Raw genomic sequence first — 24,495 nt, 5'->3', positions numbered from 1 at the left:
CAGTGCTGTGAGAGAGGTTTTGTACAGATTTTTTTTTTCTAATGGTTTTCTGTAAGGTTTTCTAGTGATATATATATATACATATATATATATATATATATATATATATATATATATATATATATATATATATAGTAATACCTTGTTAATTCGAACTATCAATGAGGACCATTAAATTATTTCATTCAGAGGAGTTTGAAATATTCATAGGGTGCCAGAATAAATGGACACCACGCACACGGCGTCAGCTAACAGACAGAAGCCAAGTCTGGACTCATTATCACAAACAGGGTGCTACTACATGATTGTTGCGCAGGCACGTTATCTCAGGCCTAGATTAGCGACCGTGGCACAAAGAGAACCTGCAATAGCATGCTGCCGAGATCTGGCTTCGCCGGCGGGGCGCTCGCTGCGAAAGCGAGCTACGATGTCGCACCATCGTAGCGCGCCCGCTACGCTGTTGTCTTTCTTTCGTTCCTTTGAATGTCTAGTCAATTTGGTTTGATTTCGAATTCAAACACATTGTAATCAGACAGGGCTGACTACGTCTGCGAGAAGCGATGGAAATCATGGCCGGCCAGTTGGAAAGACAGAAAGTGGAGAAAAAATTACCGCCGGTAGGGTTCTCCCCTTTGCTTTCCGAGGTATTCTTGACTGCAAACCGTTATCATATATATATATATATATATATATATATATATCGTACAGAGAATAGACGAACGGGTAACAAAGAAATTTGTTGACAAAGGTAAACAAAGACATCACAATTACCTGCTACAAACATGAGAAAGATGTACGAAGAAAAAGAAATCAACAAAGTAATTGCTATTTTCAGCGTCCCGTTGCAAATGGCGGCGAGACAGGTGTCAAAGATTATTGATATCTCACCTTAACTTTAATTTCATGTAATTCCCAAGACTTGCCGCTGCTGCCTTTTTTAGTTTATTATTATTTTGGTTGTTGTTAAATTCTCTAATTAGATTTGTTGTTGTATATATTGTCTAATGAACCATGTACCCAACCGTATTTTTCTTGTACCACATATGCACTACTGATGACTCTGCCCCCCCTTATGTAATACCCCTCTGGGGTCCTTAAGGGTTTAATAAATGATGATGATGAAAGATGATATGCATGCATATGGCGCACAACTGGCCATACACATCCGTTCTAAGAATCAGAGTCAGGTGTTTGAATCATCAAACAGTACTATACAGTACTATATGTGGGACGAAAGGTTAGCGCGCGCAAAATCAGTCAGAGAGGCAGTTTCGACAGGAAATGAATGTACATCCTTTACAAAGAGCACGAAAAAGCAGAAAAAAGAGAGTAAAAAAAGAGAGGGTGAAACAAGTCATGAAAAGAAAGATAACAGATGTGGGAAGAAAGGGTAGTGCGTGCAAAAGCAGTCAGACAGGCATTTTCGACAGCAGATGAGTGTACATCCTTTACAATGAGCAGAAGAAAGCATGAGAAAGGGTGGAAAAAAAAGAGGGTCACACAAGTCATGAAAAGAAACATAACGGAAAGCAGGCACACACATGACGTGCACCTGGAGGTACACATCTGGTCGGCACAAGGTACCAGTTCAGGGAACGCCGAGGCGGTCAGCAATTAATATTAGAAAACAGGACGAAAAAATGAAGGAGAGAGGAAAGGAATCACACAGGCTCGCGTTCACAAATCGATTAGAAGGTGAGAGTGTCAAACCTAAGAATGGTACCGCAGCCTGCTTCTCCGAGCATAATGTCCAGACAAGCTGGTCATTATTTGTTTCTTGAAGCCACTGTGCTAAAGAACACGGTGCTAACACAAAACTATACCCATCTACGGGGGTTACCCAACTCATGGGAGAACATTATCGAGGGAAAGAAATGAACAGGCATAACCCTATCCTGAGTAATGCGGAATTCCAGCATATGAATAAGAAGGAGAAATGGGGAGGTGACGGCGAAGGCCGAAATTGTAATCGGAGTAAAGACTCGCCCGTTTCCCATAACTTTCATTGATGCCAAATGACGCTGACTTAAACTTATAGATAAGGTAGGACTCACGAACCTCCCGATTGTGACTCACCCTTGAAACTTTCCTTCACCGTATCTTTGAGCTTAACAATTTTCAGTTCGATGGTGCAAATTACGTGCAAGTCAGCGGAACGTCAATGGGAACCAAAATCGGGCCCAACTACGCGATTATCGTTATGGGATGTGTAGAGTCAAACTTCCTCGCAAGCCAACATTTGAAGCCAGTTCTACAAGAGATATATAGAAAATACATTCATGATATGGCAGCATGGTGAAATGGAACTTCTTACTTTTATTGAGGCTTTTAACCTTGCGCATCCAACCATCTGCCTTTCTCATGCGTACTCTACGCACAGCATAAATTTCCTGGATATTACAGTCACAGTTTCTCAGGGAAGTCTGGAGACTAATCTCTATAGGAAACCTACAGACACGCACCAGTATTTGCACTTCCACAGCAGCCATGTCAGTCACTGCAAGACCGCAATATCTTATCCCCAATCTCACCGTTTTAGACGAATCTGCACAAGCCAAGCGGATTTCGATTTTAAAGCCACAGAACTTAAAACCGCGTTCTTGAATAAAAAATACCCAGAGCAGGTGATCGACGATGTCATTGCCCGAGCTAATCAGCTTAACTGCGCGGATATTCTCGTAAAAATGCTCCTAAACGCAATCCACAAAGAAACCTCATTTTGACCCATTCGGCCTCTCCCCCGAAAGTTGAATCCATACTAAGGAAAAATCCCAATATTCTTGTTCAAAGTGAACGCCTAACAAGAATATTTTCTTAGCCGCCACGCGTTGTTTATAGACGTAGCAAAAAATTTTGTGACGTCTCACCAAATCCAGCATCAGCCGACCACAGACTACTGGTTGCATGCACTGTAAGAAACCAGGGTGTAAGGTTTGCCCACAAATGACCACCACACAGCGCGCAGACAGCACAGCTTCAAAGTATAATGTTAATGTAAAGGGAACTTTATCTCTGACTCCACCAACGTCATATACCAGCTGGAATGCGCCCTCTGAGCAAAAAAATACATCGGCCAGACTGAACACTCTTCCATTTGAGGTTTAACAATCACCGTTCTAATGCAAAAACCTCGATTCACGGCCCGGGGGTTTAAAAGAAGGTCCCCTTCACCCCATGTAGTCCGAGTGGCGCTGGCTACCACCCCCAAGTACAGGAAACAAAAATACCTTAACATAAATACCCCAGAAACAGGTGGGGAAACAGCCCCGCCGGTAGCGTAGTGGTTATCGCTCCAGACCGGTATTCTGGAGGTCGGGGGTTCGGGTCCCACCCGGCGGGCATTTTTTCACCAATTTTTTTCTGACTCAAAAATTCTTCATCTGTTTATATGACCTACCACAACCTCCCCTTTGCTTTCTGAGGTTATCTTGACTGCCAACTCTTATTTTCTGTCTTATTTCACCGAGCCCCTCATTTCCCATTCTCTGATTCGCTACATGCTTAGCGAGGGCCTCTGTTCTGGCAGTCTTGATGCCAACGGTAGCTTAAGAGGGTTCAACGCTGGTCTACCACTCTCGACATGTTGTAGGCACTCGAGTCACGGCCCGGGGGTTTAAAAGAAGGTCCCCTTCACCTCTTGTAGTCAGAGTGGCGCTGCCTACCACCCCCAAGTACAGGAAAAAAAAATACCTTAACATAAATACCCGAGAAACTGTTGGGGAAACAGCCCCGCCGGTAGCGTAGTGGTTATCGCACCAGACCAGTATTCTGGAGGTCGTGGGTTCTGATCCCACCGGGCGGGCATTTTTTCACCGATTTCTTTTTGACTAAAAAAATTCTTGATTTGTTTCTATGACCCACCACAACCTCCCCTTTGCTTTCTGAGGTTTTCTTGACTGCCAAATCTTAATTTCTGTTTTATTTCACCGAGCCCCTCCTTTCCCATTGTCTAATTCGCTATATATCTATATATATATTTTTTTATATATATCTTTTTATGTACAAATACTGCAGGCTTTATTCGGGCCCAAGCAGGAGTGGGTACATACATCGTACAAATACATTAATTGCAACTACCGCTAACATATATTTGATTAGAAAAAAAATGTGCTTCGCAATTCGGAACATGACAGTAATACAGCAGTAATAAAATATGTACACACATCAATGCAACACAATACACAAGAGTAATATAACAGTAGTAAACATGTACACACAGCGATGGAATACATAAAGAAATTACGTACTACACACGAAATGAAAAAACGAATGCAGGAAGCAGCTGCCTCCATTGCGGCAAAAAGAACAAAAAATTTATTGGTCAAAGGAAAGGTTGTTTGCAAGCTGAATGAACGATTCTGTTGTATTAGCGTTAACTAGTTGTTCGGGTAATTTATTCCATAGTGACATTGCATGCGGAAAAAAGAGAATATTGATGTACGTTAATATTACTAAATGGTCGCCTAACTGTTTTGCTGTGGTTTGTACGATCAGACCGCATGGGGGGCTCAGTTAAGTAACTTTCACGAGGTATTTTGTAGTGACCGTGGTACAACTGATATAAAAACTTTATACGAGACACAGTTCTGCGATGAGCTAGTTTTTTCAATTTTGCCCTGTCGCGAAGAACTGACACGCTGGAAAAACGCGAGTATGTGGAGTATATAAACCGCAAAATTTTGCGCTCTTTCTCTTTTCTTGATTAAATATTTTTGATGCGGGCTCCATATCAGATCCGCATATTCTAATTTTGGTCTGACGAGAGCTTTGTACACTGTTAACTTAACGGCCGATGAAATACGACGCAATTTCTGTTTCAAAAATGCTGCTTTTTTTGCGCAGTGCTGCAAACGTTTTCTATATGGGGTCCCCAATTTAAATTTCTTGGGAGTGTAACACGTAAATACTTCACTCGCTGGGTTTTACTTATATAAGCATTATTAATAGTATAAGAAAATTCCAAAGGTTCTTTTAAGTGCGAATGCACTTTATAAGCGACCCCGAACCTTCCGCCGTCCGCATAGCAACAGCTGCGGGTGCGCGCGCTCTTCGTCTTCCTTAGCAACGGGGGGAGATGGGCGCGCGCTGCCTGGCCGCTGACATGGCACATACCCACGTGGGAGATTGGCCAGGAATAAGTGCGAATGCACTTCTTAAGCGAGCCTGAATCGTCGCGCTCGCATAGCGCCTCCTCTCCCCCCTCGCCTACTCTCCTAAAGCCCCTTTACTACTCTCCAGCTCGCAACACCCTCTCTCGGCGCGCCAGCCAGGCCACTTCACTATATAAAAAAAAAAAACAGCATCCGGCGCCAGGTTTCCATCTGCGGACTTTGCGGCCGCAGCGCGACGCTCTACCGACTAAGCCACGGACGCTTTTTTTTTTTTATTGCGTTTACTAAGCCAAGGACGCGACGTTGATATCAGTGTTAGGAACGCGCCTTATATCTTTAACGCATTCAAACTACGTCGTCAGCGGCGTGCGTTGGCGACTCAGCGGCGTTATAGCGGCTTGATAACTGCGTGGTGTACACGTGATACTACAAACCCGCTAGTTCTGCATTCTCTCACGTGACTGCGCCTCCTCTCCCTTCACTCCGATCGGCGCTTCGCAGATGCGGTGCGCTGCGGTGCGGTGCGCTCCTCCTCTCGAACATACACGTTAATTCACCAAGATTTCCGCAGAGGGACAAACCAGGCGTGTTAAGCCGAACGTAATCACGAGGGGGTGTTAATGTAACTAACGGGCAAAATGCCACCAAACTTCAACAAACTCCCCCTCATAGCATCACCCCGTGCTTCGCACTTCCTCATACTCCCCTTCGGGGAAATGCGGAGGAATTTTTTTTGTTGGTAAATGTAATATCCGCCGTCTTAGAAGTATTAAGCTTTAAGCCCCATGTTTCACACCATACACTAACTGAGTGCAACGCATCTTTGAGTCTTATTTGATCGGAGTGTTGAGTTACATTGGCATAAACAACACAATCCTCCGCAAACAGCCACATCTTCACAGGCGATTGAACAGATAAGTAGATATTATTTATATAGACTAAGAACATTAAAGGACCGAGCACTGATCCTTGTGGCACTCCTGAGTGCACATTCAATGCATCGGAAACGCAGTCATTCACAGCCACGTATTGTTTTCGTGAGGACAAAAAAGCATGCTATCCAATAGACGACAATATTGCGCTCAATGCCCATAGAGAACAGTTTGGTTATTAAGTCAGCATGCGGAACTACATCAAACGCTTTGGAAAAGTCCAAAAACACTGCGTCAATTTGAACCCTAATATTCAGTGTATTTACGAAATCATCCCTTATCTCAGCTAACTGTGTTGTGGATAAACCAGCCCTAAAGCCATGCTGATTTGCATGAAGTAAATGATTATTCTCTAGATGTGTCATAATTGCCCTAAATAAAATATGCTCGTGCAGTTTACAAGTTGTGGATGTCAAGGACACTGGCCTGTAATTATTTAATTCTAAAGGGGATCCAGACTTCTGAATCGGAACTATCCTTGCAGCGCGCCAGTCATCGGGTATCACACAGGATTCTAATGATGTTTTATGTATGACATATAAGTACTCTGCCACCCAGGTTATATATATATATATATATATATATATATATATATATATATATATATATATATATATATATATATATATATATATATATATATATATATATATATATATATATATATATATATATATATATATATGTGCCCATAATTCCTACTCCTGTTCTTTTTTGTCCGCACCTTATTTCATCGTGCAGCAAATTATCCATTCTGCGATGCCACGCATTTATTTTATGGGCGGCAATGAAGGGCTTACGTGAACTTTAAAAAGGCGAACATTGCGTTCTGTTTGACTTTTCAAAAAAAAAAAAAACTGCGAAAGACGGAACAGACGACATTTCTCTTAACTTGAGGACTGATGAGAGGTAATTGGTTGTAGTTTTAACGTGCTATCCGAAGTCGCAATTTTTCCGAATTCGGTTTTACGGTTTATCCCACAGGTCCCACTATCTGCCTTTACGTGGACTATACTGGCCATGGCTCTGACGTCACTGCTAGCGGTGTTTGTTACCGCTTGGCGAAGGCATTTCAAATCCAGCAACAGTGCCAGCGGCAAGGCACCACCAGGTCCATCATTCCCTTGGACTTTCATGGGATCCCTTGGCCTTTCCACCATTCGTTTTCACTACAGGCAAGCGACGGAGTGGGCCAAGCAGTATGGCTCCATAGTAGGATGAGCCTGATTGCGCTACAATACGATTATTAGAGTTGCGCTGCCGCAGAACGAGCCCGTGCTGAGGGGCGTGGAACAGCGCTGCGTTCCACGCCTTATGCTTGCAAATAAGATGGTCATTTCACACCCTTCCTGCTTGATTTTCTTTTGCCGCAATACCAGTGAATTGAATGAGGCACTTTTATTTCTTGTGTCATTTATACGTCTACAAGGAAGGGATTTTGAAATAAAGAAGATAGACAATGCAGCAGAGCACAAAGCACTGCACACAGCAGCTGCAGAAAGATAAAGTAGAGACGTCAGACCATGAACTTTTACAGAGTGACGACATGACCGAATCTTGAAAATAGGCCGAGGAAATGAACGCCCTGAAGTCCGTAAGGCAAGAAATTGGGCTAGTTGGTTTTGCATGTTCGAAAACTGCGCTTGAGGCTACCAAGGAAGGACGCGCTGTCCACGTCGTTCGTTTGTATTCCTTAAATAGTGTGTCCTTAGTAACCTCAAGCGCAGTTTTCTAACAACTCTGAAGTCCTTTTGAAATTATGGGTCTATGAGAACTCGGCACAGCCAACTCGTCCTAGGTGAACTCTTCAAATTCGGCAAGTCGTCATAGGCCACCTCGCTCTAGCGAAACTCGCAACCCAGGGCGACTGGACGCTTGCCCATCTCGTCGCAGTTTACGTTTTTCGTAAGTCCTGTTCAAATGAAAATAATACCGGAATTTGTTTCTCTACTTGAGTGCAAACATTCCTACACCCTTTTTACCTAACGTTTCCCTGATGGCCTTGGAGGAGCATGGCAGACCAGACCACGCATTTTGTTGGTTTTTTGTTTGCTTCGTTCAGTTAATCAATGTCTAGAGGACGCTAGGTATATTAAATTTCATTTACTTTTTCTGTTTTTTTTTCAATTTTTCACCATTACTTCTAGGTAATCAGCTGACGGAGCTGTATGGCGTAGACCTTCGCTATTTGGTTCTGTTTTTTTGTTTTTTTAATATTTTGATCTTTTTGTTCTCTGTGTCTTCTCAGCAAATATGATTGTAAGGTTTTTGCCAAAGGAGCTCAACTGGGTAACTTTCCTTTCCCTGTTCTTGTTACATAGATGTATATGTACACCAATCCTACAGATTCCACCATGCTTTGGTCGTGCGCGCGCTCTTCGAAACATAAAAACATCCCTTCGTGTAGCTCTACTAACTAGTGGTTCAACAACAAAAGCACAGAAATTAAAGATAAGACAAGAAAGGGGACTCCCACCCCCCCACCCCCCAAAAAATTGGGACAATTTTTTTGGAAGGAGAAGAATATAAAAAAAGCGAAAACAAAGCTTGTTTCGAAACCAAAAAGCGAGTTTTAAATCACCACCTGCAAAAAAAAAAACGAACAGAGAGGCCAACCCACGAACTACGAATGCGTCAGGCTGGTACCAGTTATCAGCGTTGAAGCCACTAACTCACCCTCCTCCCACCGTGCGCTTCTCCTCGACATCCGCAAAAATGGAACTGGGAGACAAAATTCCAAAGAACGAGAAGGTCGGTGCTACCTGTTTCCCTAGTATGTGATCACCTAGAACCAGGTGCCCGCTTTGACCAGTTCACCTAGGACCAGTTTTCCTTGTACGAGTTGGCTGCGACGAGTGGGCCTGTTCCCGCAAAATATATTCAGTATAAGAAGGATCATCAAGAGATCACTGCCTAAGTTGTATAGAACAAACGGCATCGTAGTTTATTTATTTCATCACATCTCGTCGAGGACACGTTACCAGTGTACCGCTTAACTTAACGGTTACATTATTAAAAAGGGGTCTGTATCCCATGCAAGGTAAAGTAAAACGGAGCATGCAGTCCATAACATGATGAATGCTTCGGCTGACACTGGGACAGCTAGTAAACTAAAGAAGACCCGATTTGATGTGGTAGGTGCCAGGAAAACACAGATCAAGCGTGAAGATTCGATTTCAATCTTACAATGATTCAAACTGCTAAAGAAAACTTTACAGAGCTCTTAGGAATTTCTGTACAAAGCGCTTAACGCTGTACAGTGTGGCTTAACCCCAGAAATGCAGTGGTAACGACTATATTTGGTGCAAAGAATAGTTTTCTAACACAGAGCAGCTGGGACAGAGACATTGGGATGCTAACTCGTGCGGGTTGCACAAGCGTGGTATATTTTCAGAGCTTTTCGCGTGTATTAGGCCCAAGGTTATGAAACGCCGAATGAAATAGACCGCACGAAAAACATCTAACCGATGACACCTCCCAGGACACCCTGTGACTATATTTGTCAGACATCCGCAAGTACAGGCAGGAATAATATATTAGCCCGAAGGAGACCATTTAAAAGGCACATAGAAATCAGTCCGATATCTTTTTAAAGAGGTATCACCTCACTGAACATGGAGGACACATTCGGAGAACAGGATACCGTCATAAAAATTCCCTTATTTGAGGAGAACAATGTAACACCAAAATATCAAAAAAGACCCTCAAATGACCAATCACGTTGCCGTACAGGTCATGAAACCTCATTACCAACCACAACAAACCACAGAAAATGAACATGCATCGCTTAGGTTAACAAATTCAGCAATGGTGCCAGGCTGCAATTCAATCAAAAGCCGAAATTCCTGAAAGACAATCATACCTACAAGAGCATATCGTTTACTTAAACCAAGACAAGGAATAAAAAGGATACGCGCAGGATGCTTCTTCTGTGTGTTCCTGTGTGTTATATATGTCTTGTTTTATAGTGACTTCGATGCAATATCTGTGCAACTGGCCCAAGCGTTAGTCTTACCCTACTAAAACTCCACTGTACAACAAAAGGGGAAACCATTTTCGAAGCTATAACTAAAGGTGCAGTACACCCGTACGTGCTTCCAACAGCAGAAGTGATGATCCACATTGCCGGCACTTCTACTTAGACTACAAAATAAAATAACGAGTCTACAAAACGATTCCCCGTCCGCATTTTAAACTAACGGTGTAGGCACCTTATTTCCATCAGCGAATTTTAAACCCGGTAGAATAGATGCCGCGGCACTGTCTAGAGTAGCCTAACTAAGAAGAGCACCAACTCCCTTCACAGCCAACCAGCAACGCCTCACCGTACGAGGTCACACAATACCACGAGAACGAGACATCGGCTAAAAATTGTGTGGGAGAATATGTTATATTCGACCATTCTCCGCATCCGAGGCGGACTCAAGGTCAAAATTGCAAAGCCCTCGTTTTAGCTACACGAACAGAAAATATACTTGAGATATGAAATGAGCCAATGTGTCTGAAACCAAGGGCATGGCTGCGTCTAAACGAATTTGCCATCATGAAAAACAAAAGGTGCCAGCACAACAAGACCACCATCTACTACACCCAACACCCACTTCATCAAGCACTGCTCTATAGGACCAAAGCAACGAGTACAACACACACCAAGTTTTTCTTTTTTTTATACTTTCTCAATCGATGAGAATTAGTTCTTCCATAAATGAATTTAATTTTAACCTTTGAAACATACAGATCTGCTGCCGTCGATGTAGTGAATCCGGTTGGCAAAGTAGATATCTCTAGAATTTTTGAGCCAAGATGGTATGAGTATTCATGAGGGAAACTTAAGCGCAAACAGACAAAGGGACGAGAAAGGGAAACGACACCAGCACTTACTATCAACTGAAAGATTTATTCAAATCGAAAACACATTTATACCACACCAAGACCTAACAATCAAGCACGTGTGACCATCGCACATGCATACGGCGGCACATGAGGACAACCGACCCATTTCCTTCTCTTTTCTTTTCCTCATCTTCTACCCCTCTCCTTAATAAGTTGCACTTCGTTATCTAGAATACTCAGCGACGGGTGACTTATACAATCAGAACCCTCAATCCGGATATGGAAGGCTTCAGCAATTTCCCTGGTAGCACGGTCTCTGTGGTGCTTAAAAATACCCTTTCTCGTCCCTGTGTCTGTTTGCGCTTCAGTTTCACTCATGAATGTTCAAGTACTAGCGCGTCTCTCCATTTTGCTTTGGTATGAGTAATTATTACGAAATAATTTTGCAATCCTTAAAATTTTGTTCTCTGCTGCCACATTGGCTGTTTTCAGTTATTGGGAAAATGTACTCAGCATAAACACGACATAGCGGATCATGTATTGTTTTTTTGTTTTTTTTTGTACTAACAGTACGGCTGCTTGTAGTTGTATTTACGTGAATCCGGGACAAAAATACTTGCCATGAAAGCTTCACGCCTGTGTCATAATTCTGCCTGTTTTGTGTGCTCCTGCCACAGCATCAAGGTCGGCTCCGTGAGCGTGGTGATACTGAGTGACTTCGAGCAGATAAGGGATTTCTTCAGCAGGCCGGAGCTGCAGTATCGACCGTCAACCTGGGGTCTGTCCCGCATAGAGAAGGGTAATGTAAAAATTTAATAAAGAAAGTGAAACGTATGCGTATTACGCGGAGAGTCTCCAAAATGTGACCACATATGATACCTTCCTAACCCTTTCTGAGTGAGGGCAAAACTTCCGTCGGGAGAACCACGTTACTCCCAGTATAGCTTGCAGCCGCAGTTTCATTCCAAAGTGATTATAATTTTTGTACAGATAGTAGTCGTTAGCGGGTTCAGGAAACCATACGCAGCCTGTCACAATTCCGTGCTGCGCAGAGTAAACACCCTTACAGAAGGTTACGTGCCAAAGAAAACTTACGGGGTTTTGACCATGATAAAAATACAAGAGGGAAATTTTGCAGAAGCGCGAATTGGTTCGGAAACTGCTGTAGGCCAAGTGACCGTGGGAAGATTTTAACCCTAACAAACGAATCTCAGATGATGACGACATGCAAAATAATAGGCTGGGCTAATTTTTGGACGTAATGGCAGATGACAAGATTACCTCTTTTGCCACGTTTCAGGTTTCTCCGCCTTTAACGGCCAGGAATGGAAAGCCAACCGTGACCTGTCGGCGCGAGCGCTTGCCAAGGTGTCCAGCGAGGGGATGCGGAGGCAGATCCAGGTAAGGGGCTGCATCTTCTAGGGGCATGCTTCAGGCGTGGTTACCTCAGCTACGTTTGCCTGTTTTTATATCTACATTGGCACGTAAGTGCGTATCTTTCCATCACTTCGAGGCCCTGGGGCAAAATGGCGCAATAAAAAAAAACTCTGACGCGGCCTTTGTGAAGCAGACTACTTCTATACGTGCGTTTGCAGCCAACTTGTAACTGCTTAACATTGGACACTCAGCCTTCCACATCCACTAGAAAGACGTAGAAGAGTGTTTTTATGATTGATCGGTCATACAGTCTAAACGTTAAAGCGCCGACATGCGAAAGGGAGAGGAAGAATTCACCGGACCAACTCGCCCTACTGTCCATTTTGTTACCATACAGTGGTTTTTTTTTTTGCGCGCAGATAAATATAAATATATTCTAAAATTCTTTATTCTAAAATAAGGTAAACGGGCTGCATGGTACACCTAACGATAAGAATTTAAGTGCCACATTGTGGTGAGCGCAATATTGCTCACATACTCTGCGGTCTGCACGGTATGAAACGGATATTTTTTCCGGATATCGCGATTCCCGTGTTTGCAGGCCATGGCTGGGGATTAGAATCCAATAAAAAAGAAATAATCGTATAGCGGACAAAGCCCGGAACATGAGATTGGTGTAAGCCTAACGGATGGAAGCCAGTAATCAGTATTCTTCAGTCAGATCTCCACGCTTAGGGGTGTGTGTGACATCACTTGCCCTTTTCAGACGAACGCTATAATTCCAATTCTTCCGAATTTTCACACATGACTGTCACTCATTAGGGGACTCCTCAACGCGATCCTGAAGATGTAAAATAAATTGTCAGTACAGAAAATCCAGATACGAAGAGTTGGACTGCGTAAATTAGGGAGTGAAGCGCAACGGGAAATCCCATGCTGATGTCGCAAGGCGTGAATCATCAGATTTGTTTAAATTGACGCTGTTTTGCTCTATCTTAGCTTGACGGTGTGGGCTTCCTGTGTTCGTTTTCGCTTTAACAAAAGCGAAACGTTTTCTGGCCTAGTCGATCGAGTTTTGCCGTGTGCGACAGTTTTAGTTTGAAATAAAGCATTGGTACCACGTGTTTCGCTGCAGCTCCAGAACGTGCACCGACAGCCGCCTCGCCACCCGTGTCGATGTGATTAACCACGTGACTACCCGATATCTTTGAAGGGAGATGGCGCCGCTCTCTCTACTACCGCGCAGCTTCTAGCTATAGCCTCGTCAGTGTTTCTATTCAGCCGTCGCGCGACGGGAGGAAGGAATTTGGAAGCCGGTGTATTTGCACCACGCCTGTTAAACAAGCTTTCGCTTGCATAACCACGTCTACTGTGCTAAGCTGCAGCCATTTTTGTGTTGTTGGGGACTCCAAAAACCATAGGACCTAACTCCTTGCACACGTTGCAACTTCGTCATAGCAATCGTGTTTGTGCATCCAGTCAGGCGCAAATAAATGTTTCTTAGGTTTTCTTGGTTCCCACGTCTACGTGGTTATTGTACCTGTGCATAGGCGATGTTTGATTACACACCTTCTATTATTTTAGCTGTCGCCGTTAGCGATGCCAGCGGAACTCAATTTTGTTGACCTCGTAGGATCAAGCTCATGTCGTATCAACCTCCAGCGCTTTTCATTTTCAATAGGAGCGAAATTACACTGATAAAAGCGGTTAATATGAAGCTGGAATGGTGAAGACGGCTATGAGAGTGTCATGGCGTGCATACACAATAGCATGCGGCGGTATTTTTCGCAGTTTACGTTATATTGTCTCCACAGAAACAGGCCGACCTTCGAAAGTGACCACTAATATCAAACCTCGCCTAATCAGAGACACCGTTACATATTTGGCGATAAATTACCGTCAACTTTAAACAATAACCCACTAAAGTTTTGTCGCAGCATAAACCCATTACCTCTCTCACTTATCACGCTTTCGATTGGCTCTTATGATTTTTTAAGATGAGTGCCACCACTTATTGACACGTCATCGTCATTACATCGAAAAATGCTATTTTTTTAAGGAGATCTCTGACATTTCATTGCAGAGGTAGCCAAGTGCGCTACCGAAATGTTCTCGTTACCCATGGAAGAAAACATTCCTAACTGAAAGACTTGCCAATTGTCGCCATGGTTTCGCAATGTTTATCAGCTTTTGAAACAAGGGAAATTGCATAAAAGCATAAAAGGCACCTGCCTGTCAATGCCGCCGCCCATATCCCAATGACTGAAGACCTGTAGCGTTGGAATGAATCAATGTAAAGGGTGTAAACTGGATGATCGTAAACTGGAAGACGTTGTCCAAGTATAGGCTTCGAGCTTCGCGATCACTGCGCCGCGCGCCGCAGCTTCTCCGCGGCGTTGACGGGATTTGCGCTGCGTGGCTGATAGGGGCTCGTGCAGTGTTTTGGTTCTGTTTTGCTTCTTTTCGCCTTTACACGCCCTAAAAAAACTTGTTATGCTGACGTCAATAAGCAAGGAGTACGTTAAGGTCACTTAAAAAGCAGCTGCGTCTTCGTAGAGTACGTGATGGCATGCGAGAGCTACCCGGAGACGCGGTTCTGCGCACTTCGTTGCCGATCTTCCGGGCGTCGGCGATGGTAGCAGCATATCACAACTGTTACCTCCATATACGTCAAGCACAAATGAATTCTACTGTCGCCTCGTTCAGACCTGACACTGGAGCAGTGAGAGGTTGGCTTCATTTTGCAGCGTAGACAACGAATGCGGCTTTGTTTCGAATATATACGTTGCAGAAAAATATGTTTCGGAGATATGATTACCAAATCCCGGACAATAACTTATGCCTTTTTTTAGAATATAAAGCATGCGAAAATGTTGGGTATATTCCAAGCCTGTGCGTGGTTAAATATTTGCCCTCACACGCCTTATACCAAGAACGAAGGCAAGTTATCGAGACCACGAAAAAATAAATGCTGTGCAAGTGCGGAAAACACATAATAGCTGTAACGGAAATGAAAAAAAGAAAACAGTACAGCTTCTGACATGCTAAAGACGTCCGTCAAAACTTAAGCCAGGTAGGGTTCACAAGACCAACTATACGCGAAATGCACTGCTATTTCGCGAAACATAGGTGGGGCGAAGAGGAGGGGGACGCTGTGTACAAATACGGAGCGGAATCAAGCAATGAACGTTTTAGTAATCGCACACACAAATCTCGCTTTCACTGTTGTTTTGTTTTTCGACTTCAACGAACAGCTGATCGTACGGCGTACCCATTTTTGGAAGTATACAGGGTAGGTAGTTCAACAAGCGATGAAAGGGGTCATTGGAAGAGTGTGGCTTGTGATAAGGCCCTCTGATTTCCATTTCTGCTTTATTCTACAGGCTCCCTGTGCTAAATGACGATATTTCGAAGAAGCATTTAGTCGCGGGTGCGGATTATATTCCAAGCCCGTCTCCGCGCTGCTCTCAGAAGATATATGTACCAGATGAATGCTTGCGGGTGCTCATCTGACGACACGACGACTCTGTCGTGTGCTGATCCCCGAGTTTAATTATACATTGTCCATCGTACTTTTGTTGAATATTTCTGTAATTAACACAGACTGTCTTGTAAATGGTGGTGATCAATATCAGGGGTAGAAAATTGGCAAACGTAACTGGCGTGCTGTCAACGATGAGTGCTCCGTTGAATTTGTACGCGCACAAAAGTGATGTACATCGTAGTGTCTAGCCGTAGCATCAACATCTCAGGAACCGGTGGTTACGGAGACACTGCTAATAAATTCAGGGCAGTGTAACTACAATCGGCTCCATCATACGCCGGTTCCGCAACGCTGGCCTGTGACACACACCTGGCCCTTATACAAACCGAATATACCACACTAAGATCACGTCACAAACAGTTCCACTCTTGTAAACACACTCTACTTGCGAACAGAGTGACTGCTCCACATAAACATGGATTTTAAACGCCTGCAAATGGTAAATCCCGGCTGTGAACGAGCCGCAAAAGCAGCGGCGACAGTGGGGAGAGGGACGCTGACTCCCGCGGCTGCTTTCGAAACGGGCCGCTAGGGCGATTTCAGTGGCGCCCCTACAGGCCGCGCTTGAAGCGTATATTTCACTAAATAGAGAGTTTTAGTTTGGCGTTTTTACGCTCCGCTCAGCAGCTAAGCGGAGCGGGAGTGCGACTGCGCATGCGCTCTCCGCTTAGTGGCTAAGCGGGCTAGCGGAGCGAGAAGCACGGTCCGCTAAAACGCAGCCTCAGCGGACCGTCGCGGCCCGCTCCGCTAGCGCGGCGGGGCGATGCGGGCGCCCTCTCGCGCGCGTGCGACGACTTTGCCTATTCTAAGATGGCTGCCACGCCTGCGACGAGCGGGGACGAGCGCCGCGGCTTCAGGCTCTTGTTTGACGCGCAAACCGCGAAAGCGGTTCTGCATCGACGAGGGTTTGTGCTTGCTGCGAGAAGTGGCGACTGCGAACCGATTTAAAAACTACACAGAACTATTCAAGTTCACTGCGACAAAACGCCGCGTTGGATCGTTGCCGTCGAAAAGGATTCGATTGGATCTGGAATGCAACTTTGTTGTCTATTGTGTGGCTACCGTCAAGTCGAAAATTTATCATCATTCATTGTAATTGACCAGTAACGCAATACGATTGCACGTGTCAATACGTAATAAACAAATAAGCTATACGTACTGGTTTTACATTGTTGAAGTGGGGGAATGGTTTTCGGTTCTGTTTCATTACGCCAAACTTGGTCAGACGGCGCTGCTAGTCCGAAAGGACCGGTCCGCTGCGCATTACGCGTAACTAAAACTAGAAAACCTCTCGCCGCTCCGCTGCAGCTTAGCGGGGATACCCGGAGCGGAGCGTAGCGTAAAAACGCCAAACTAAAACTCTCTAATATATGCAGTACCGTAACACAACCGTTAGACACCAACAAAGCTAATGAAACATATCCCCGAACTTAGCTTTTCCGTCTGGCAGCTTGCTTTGCCCTGTTCCGACCTCAGAATATATTTGTATACTCTGGACTGGAGGGTAAAGATTCCAGAATTTCATATTGCTCGCGGCTAGTTAATTACCTTACGGCAGGTTGGCAATTATATTAACACAATCTTCTATCCCGGTCGAAATATTGTGTACGCCGCTTTACGCAAAAGCATAATGTGAATCTTATTTCTACGAACCATGCCAATAATACGCTTCGGTGGTGACTTGCATTACGGGGGTTCTCTAAGGCTACCTTTTGTTCCATTTTTCTCTGGTAGTTGTGTAGATCTGTCTTCTATCGCAGTGAAGACTGTCTTGCTTCCGATCCAGTTATGCATCGTATTATCTTCGGCTTGACGGACCAGCCAGCCAAGAGAAATACCCAAAAATTAATTGGCAGGTAGCGTTGTTCAAAGCTATGGACGTTGAACAATTTCAAAAGTGCGCTTACGTTTTCCAGTATTCGGTTTCCCCCCATGGAAGAAAATGATTTTTAGCTAAGACTAGTTTACAACTTACAATCAAGTATTGGTGCCTAAGCCTTAGCCTCCATTTCCTCCTGGTCGGGATCTTCATAAGAAAGTCATTGTCTTGGTGAACTGCCTCATAGCTCATCTGTACCTCGACCTCAAGCACACTCAAGTGCGAATTTTACATACTACATAAGAGTCATCTAAGCGGACAAAATCTCCATGCGCATGAGCTGCTTGGTGGTCGAATGCCGATAATCGAGTCAGAGCATTATAATATTTCGAAACGATGCCATACTTTCATTTCTCGTGGAATTTACCTCATACTTGTATCACGACACGCTGTGTTCAAGCATGATATTATACATGAGTTCAGTTCAAAATTTTATATTAACCGACGTTTTTTTTTTTTGAAATATCGCCAACGTAATCATGGGACTTGACATAACTTTGGGATGCGGCAATACTTGCAACCTGAAGAACCTAACGCGCTGCACTCTTTTCTACATTTCGAACCATCCACATCAAGCGCAACAGTGAATAGAATGGCCCACCGGGACAATTTAAGTTATTTGGGTGTTTGACGCACCAAAGCTGCACCGGGCCGTAGGGCAAACCTTTTGGTGGGATCCCGGTTGATTTTAACTGCCTAAAAATATTTGACGTCTTCGTTTTCTCCCTCCGCCAGAGAAACAGCCGCTGCAGTCATGGTTGGACCATGTCATTGGGCACTACATTTTTGCAACTCAGCCTTGATGGTGGGTCATACTATTACTCTTTGCAGTGGTATTGGTAGCTACTTTTGGAGACTCGCGTCACAGAAACGAGACAGGCGCTTGAGACGGACGGAGTAGACCAGGAATACATGTATCAGGACGAGACGATTAACGAGAAGGACGTTAAAATTACAAGCAGAATGAGATACTAAACTCTGTCCTAGAGATACAAAGTTATGCAAGGGCAACAAAGCAAAAATAACAGTACACAGTTCAGTCTATAAATCTGCCCGGGAAAGGTTAAGCGCCTAACGTGGTAAGGCACTCGATGCTGAGGCTTTGAAAAAGTCCCGGTTTTCGGCGGCTGTTGTAGCTGGGCACGGGAAACAACCCGTCGCCCAGTCGATGCCCGCGCTTCAATGCGTGGTCATCGACGGCCGGCAGGTAGACACATTTGGCATGGCAGCCAGGTTGGGTTTCCGGGCGTCTTCGACAACGGCCTCGGGAGACCACGAATACAGTGTCTTGCGGGCAGCCCTCACTAGCCTTTCCCCTCCTCTGCCATGACCCCCATCACCAGCCACGATCGCCTCTTTTTCTTCTCCGGTCCCTTTTTCTTTCTGGCTATTGTAGCGGTCCCGTTGTGGCGACATTTTGCCGACATGCACCCACCGAGGGTGAATGTCCACGTTCTGATATCTGATCTTCTCAAAAAACTTTGTCGTCGACGCCTTCTGACTCACACCCCATCTCATCACACCATTGCCACTCTAATTGCTGCTGAAAAGGTTCAGCGCAAATACTAGCAGAAACATTGGTGCGAATAAAGGTGAAGTTTTCACCGCCTTTCTATATCTTAAGAAATGCAAGAACTTCGGGACGATGACGGCGGTAGTTTTAACAATCGTAGAGCAGGGGGAAGTTAACGTCGATGCGAAAGCCGATACAAATCGATAGAATACGATTTCAAAGCTGTTACCTAATGCTTCAATAGATAATCTATCAACCCAATCACGATAGGCAATCGTCACTCTAAAACGTTAAGGGCTACGAAAACGAGTTCGTTGCCCATAGTAACGAATATTTCTCACAACTGCTTTGAAAGAACCGTGCAACACTTTTTTCATATTTCCGCAATCCTCAATGCTCGCAGAACATGATCAAACATCACATCCAGTACTTATATTACAAGATCGCATTGTAGCTCAGCCAAACATTACTGCTCTATGCCCATCAGATCACTTAGAGACTTGCTCCAAGATGTTTCTCTCGTTCGCGGTTTTGGCGTTCTTCGGGAGCTTAAATTACATCACTACAAAGGTGAAGTGACTATTGGCCGGCTTTCTTTCGCTTGCAGCCGTGAACGTATTCGAAGCTACTTTAAAAAAGTGGTGCAAGACTGGGGATACAGCAAAGCTGGCGGCGCCTTGAATTTCGTGGAAAACGCGGCTTTTGCATCATCACATACAGCAGCAGGCCACTAGGTCCGTTGCACGATGAAGGCCTCTACTATCGACCTCCAGCGACTCCTCTCCGGCGCCAGTCGATGCACTGAGGGGAGAATTGGGTGGGGAATATTTTGTGCCAGAGCGTGTTGTGGGAAAAGGTGTTAGTTTGGAGCTGGCAAAGTATAACTCCTTCCTCTTTGGTCAGTTGCTTATGTGGGGGATGAAACTATTGGCGGGAGGATGTCGTTGTGTGTTAGCAGGGGTTGGGGCGTATAGTTAGTGGGGGTGGTTGGCATAGGGTTGTGGCGGTCCGCAATGGCCCAGTGTACTGCTTCTCGAGCCGCGGTATGCGCCGCTTCATTGCCGACTACGCCTGAATGACTTGGTGCCCAGATAATGCAGAGGTCAGGTAGGTGAGTTTTGGTTTTGAGAATATTGAGGGTTGCTGGGGAGAGAGTGCCTCGCAGGAAGTTGCGGCAAGCCTCTTGAGAATCGGTCAGTATCGTAACGTAGTCGCTCTGTGTTGTGGTGGCTGCCACGGCTATTGCTGCTTCCTCTGCAATGGCGGTGTCCGTGGTGAGGACAGTGGCTGTGGCTACGGTCTGAAGTGTATTATTTACAACTGAAATCGCATAGGCTTTTTTGGTGACGTAGAGAGAGGCATCTGTGTACAGCACCTCCTTTTGATTTTGAAATTGTGCCTGAAGATAGTTGGCGCGGGCCCTTCGTCTTCCAATGTGATAAGTAGGGTGTATATGTCTAGGAATTGGGGTAACGCGGATGTGTTTTCGTATAGACAGTGGAACACGTATTCTGCATCTGGAGACCGGAGGCGGTGGATATCCAAGGCGCACTAGGGTCGCACGTCCAGCATTAGTGAGTTGGAGCCGTTGGAGTTGTGAAGTGCGTTGCGCCTCACAGAGCTCTTCCCAGGTGTTGTGTAAGCCCAGTTGCAACAGCTTGGCGTTCGATGTTCATGTAGAAGTCCGAGGGCCGTCTTGTATGTTTGTCGGATAAGAATATTTAGCTTTCGCCGTTCGGCTGGCTTGAGGGACAGGTAAGGCGTACCGTACGTAACACGGCTGATAAGCACGGCTTGAATGAGTCGGATGAGGTCTGGTTCTTTCAGTCTGGTACGTTTGTGCGTGATACGGCGAATTAATCGGTTTAGCTCAGTCATGGTGCGCTGAAGTTGTAGGATTGTATGGGAGCCCGATCCGTCCTGTGGGATGGTGAGTCCGAGTATGCGCAAGTCGGTAACAGTTTGAATGGGAAAGTTTTGAATATGGAGTTTATGGTCTGGTACTGGGGAGATTCTTCTGTCCTTTGTGCGTTGTTGAAGGGTAAGGAGGGCCGATTTTTCTGGTGCGCGTGTAAGACCGCGCTCCTGTGTGTACCTGCATGTGTAATCAACAGCTGTTTAAAGCGCTTCTTGCTGGTCTCCGATGTATCCTGTGGTTGTCCATAAAGTTAAGTCATCTGCGTACAAAGGATGCTTCAGGTCCGGTATGGCAGAGAGTTGTGCAGATAAATCTTTGATAGCGATGTTGAAAAGGAGTGGGGAAATGACAGACCCCTGTGGGGTACCACGTGGAATAGCGGTAAACTTAGGTGAGCGTAGGTGTACAAGTACTACTGTCGCCGTGCTCTCGGTTAGAAACGCCTTAACGTAGTTGTAGTTGTTCTAACCGGGGTTGACGGTGGGGAGGCCGTGTAGGATGGCGTCGTGAGTGACGTTATCGAAGGCTCCTTTGATTTCCAAAGCAAGAATGCAGTATTTGTGATTTTTAGCTATACGAAGGATGATGTCTTCCTTTAGCTGAAGTAGAATATCTTGAGTGGACAGATGTGGGCTAAAGCCGTACATGGTATTTGGTAGTAATGCGTTGTCTTCTATTAGTCAGTCAAGCGAGTGTGAACCAAATGCTCCATGAGCTTACCGACGCACGAGGTAAGAGAAATAGGACGTAGGTTTGAAAGCGAGACGGATGTCTCAGGTTTCGGAATAAGTGTGATGTCGGCATGGCGCCACTGTGGTGGGACCGTGCCGCGGGCCCAGTGGTCATTGATGTATTGGAGGATATTCTCAAGAGCCAAGTCGTCCAGATTGCGGAGGAGCTTATTGAGGATGTGGTCGTGTCCCGGCGTAGTGTTGCGGATGAGTTTACTCAGTTCGGCTTCTAGTTCTTGCATGGTGACGGGTGTGTCAAGTGCGGCATTGTGGCTGCCCGAGTACACCGGATATTGAGGAGAAGGTTGTGACGGGTCACGTGCGAATTTCTTTTGTAAGGTGTCAATTAATTCTTGCTCGGTGCCTGGGTGGTTGTGTATAAGGCGGTGAATGCTCTGTTCAGTGGCTGATTTTGTCTTTTTCATTCCCATTAGGGAGCGTATTAGGTGCCATGTTTTACGGGTGCCCAAATTGCCCTGCAAGCGATCGCAGAATTGCATCCAGTTGTGTCGGCTTAAGGATTGTGTATATTCTTCAGCTTGCCGTGTAAGGTGCGCAATGCGTAATTTAAACTTCCTATTTCTTTTATTGCGCTTCCAACGCTTGATGAGGCTGTTTCTCGCAGTCCACAAGTTGTTGAGGCGTTTGTCGACGGCTGGATAGTCGGTGGTGAGAGGGAATTCTTTTGAGTGGGCTTTCAGTACATCCGAAAGAGCGGCCGTCCATCTATCGGGGTCGTTAATTTCTTCCGCGGGTAAATGTTCGCGAAGGGCTTTCCAGTCCGTGAGTCGGGCCGTGCCTATGCGAGAAGGGGCAATACCTTGGATAGTTATGAATATGATGGCGTGGTCGCTACCAAACGTGTCAGGGAGGCATTGCCATGTGTATTCCCTCACGTTGCGAACAAAAGTGAGGTCTGGCGTAGTATCCCTTGATACACTGTTGCCTATCCTGGTGGGAGTGTTTGGGAGGTTCCAGAACGTAAGCCGGTGTTGATTCATAGCGTCCCATACGATGGTGCCTTTCGGGCATTACGAGGGTAGCCCCAGGCAATATGCGGAGCATTAAAACCTCCACTGATCACAAGCTGGTGGTGTTTAGCGAGGAAAAGTACTTGTTTTAAAAGGGAGTTGAAGTCAGCGAGAGTGAGCTGAGGGGGACTATAGACGTTTAGCACAAAAATACTGTGGTCACCCTTTCGAGTTGGTAGTATTTCCACCAGGATACAATCGATGGTGGATGTCAAGGCATGGTGCTGGGCAGTATATCGCTTGTGGGCCAGCGTAGCTGTGCGTATGGATGAGTCGTTTTGGAAGGTATTGTAGTCTCGAAGGGTCGGGTGCTGTGCGTCAGCTTCTTGAAGGGTGATGACGGCTGGGAGGTGTTGCGATGTATATGGTTGGAGGGAGGCTTTCTTTTTACGGAATGATCGACAGTTCCATTGCCATATTGTGAGGGGTTGGGTAGGCACGCGGAGTTTACGTGGAGAGCGTGGAGGAGGCATCGTCGTCCATAATGGCGTCAGCGAACGAGGCAGGGGTGAGAGCAGGGCCCGCTTTGCGTTGCTTCTTCCGTTTGGTGGTGCCAGTTGCATTATCTTCCAAGGCCTGAATTCTGACTACAAGAGCGGTGAATTCTGACTGGAACAGTAGTTCAAGGTCGGCAATGGAAGAAGTAAGGGCTGCAAAGGTGAGATAGAGGGAAGGGGGTCGGCTGGTGGGGGTACTGCTGTGTATGCTGAGTGCTTGTGTTAAGTAGTGTTCGCAACTCTGATGTTTGTTCTTGAAGTAGGGTTATTTGACGTTCATTGTCAACTATTTGCGCTTTCAAGTGGGCGTTTTCACGGATTAAGGCGTCTAACTGTGTAGTTGGCGCTGTTTCCTGATGGGGATCAAGGGGTAGGAAGTCGGCTGTAGTGGGGGGAGGGGGGGACGGCGACGCATGACCAGCTCACCTGTGGTTTCCGTTGGGAATCCGGCTTCAGAGGTAGGGGTCTTCTGGTGGTGGAGAGGTCGGGATTGTTTGCTGACGGATGCGCACGTGTGCGGGGGGTGGAGGTGGTCGTAGTTTGTGGCGGCACTCTTTGCTGCCAGTAAGGTGTTCTAGTCCGCAGAGCTTGCACTGCGGGCCGAAAAGGTGGTCGGGAGCAGGATCCGGTGTGTGGCACTGGGGGCAGATGCTCCGGCGGGAAGAGGGGCACACATCGGAACGGTGTCCGAGTTCACCACAGCGCACACAGCACTCATAGGTGTTGCGGTAGGGTTTGCAGCAAACAAGTGTTCCGTAGACACGCACGTAGAAAGGCACGTGGGGGCCGTCGAAGGTGATGGTCGCCGTGTCGGACATACCGAGCATGCAAGCTTCCAGTATCTGGGGTCCTGTTGTTGTGATGAGTGTGACGAGCTGCTCGGGAGAGGTGCCGGGTTCTATGGCTTGTATGACGCCACGACAAGTGCCCGGTGAGTGCTTAAGGTACGTCGTGATTTCGTAGTCGGTGGTGCCCAAGTGGATGCTGGTACGTTTGCGTAGTGCGTCTGCGCAGGCTTCGTTGGATGTGCTGAGCGTGATGAGGTTCTGAACGGGTTGTGGAAACGTGATGACTTCTGAGCAGAAGACCTGTATAGGAATGTTGCTTGCTTGCTGAATCATCATCATCA

At 45.7% G+C, this 24,495-nt stretch overlaps 1 protein-coding gene and 1 non-coding gene across 2 annotated transcripts in view; both read left to right on the top strand.

The window, feature by feature from the left end:
• Positions 1-3,729: 3,729 nt before the first annotated feature.
• Trnat-agu (transfer RNA threonine (anticodon AGU)) lies at positions 3,730-3,802 on the top strand. The gene has a single exon. It is a non-coding gene; the product is annotated as a tRNA-Thr (tRNA).
• Positions 3,803-10,586: 6,784 nt separating this feature from the next.
• The window catches only part of LOC144143290 (vitamin D 25-hydroxylase-like), a 33,312-nt gene continuing 19,403 nt past the window's right edge, over positions 10,587-24,495 (top strand). The window contains exons 1-3 of the mRNA XM_077675063.1: positions 10,587-10,600; positions 11,554-11,675; positions 12,177-12,277. Of these exons, the coding sequence (XP_077531189.1) occupies positions 10,587-10,600; positions 11,554-11,675; positions 12,177-12,277 (237 nt within the window). The remainder of the gene's footprint in view (positions 10,601-11,553; positions 11,676-12,176; positions 12,278-24,495) is intronic.

This window comes from Haemaphysalis longicornis, unplaced genomic scaffold (assembly GCF_048455015.1).
Source record: "Haemaphysalis longicornis isolate Haplotype H1 unplaced genomic scaffold, Haemaphysalis longicornis Haplotype H1 scaffold_6, whole genome shotgun sequence".
Lineage (NCBI taxonomy): Eukaryota > Metazoa > Arthropoda > Arachnida > Ixodida > Ixodidae > Haemaphysalis > Haemaphysalis longicornis.
This window is presented reverse-complemented; position numbering and strand designations above follow the sequence as displayed.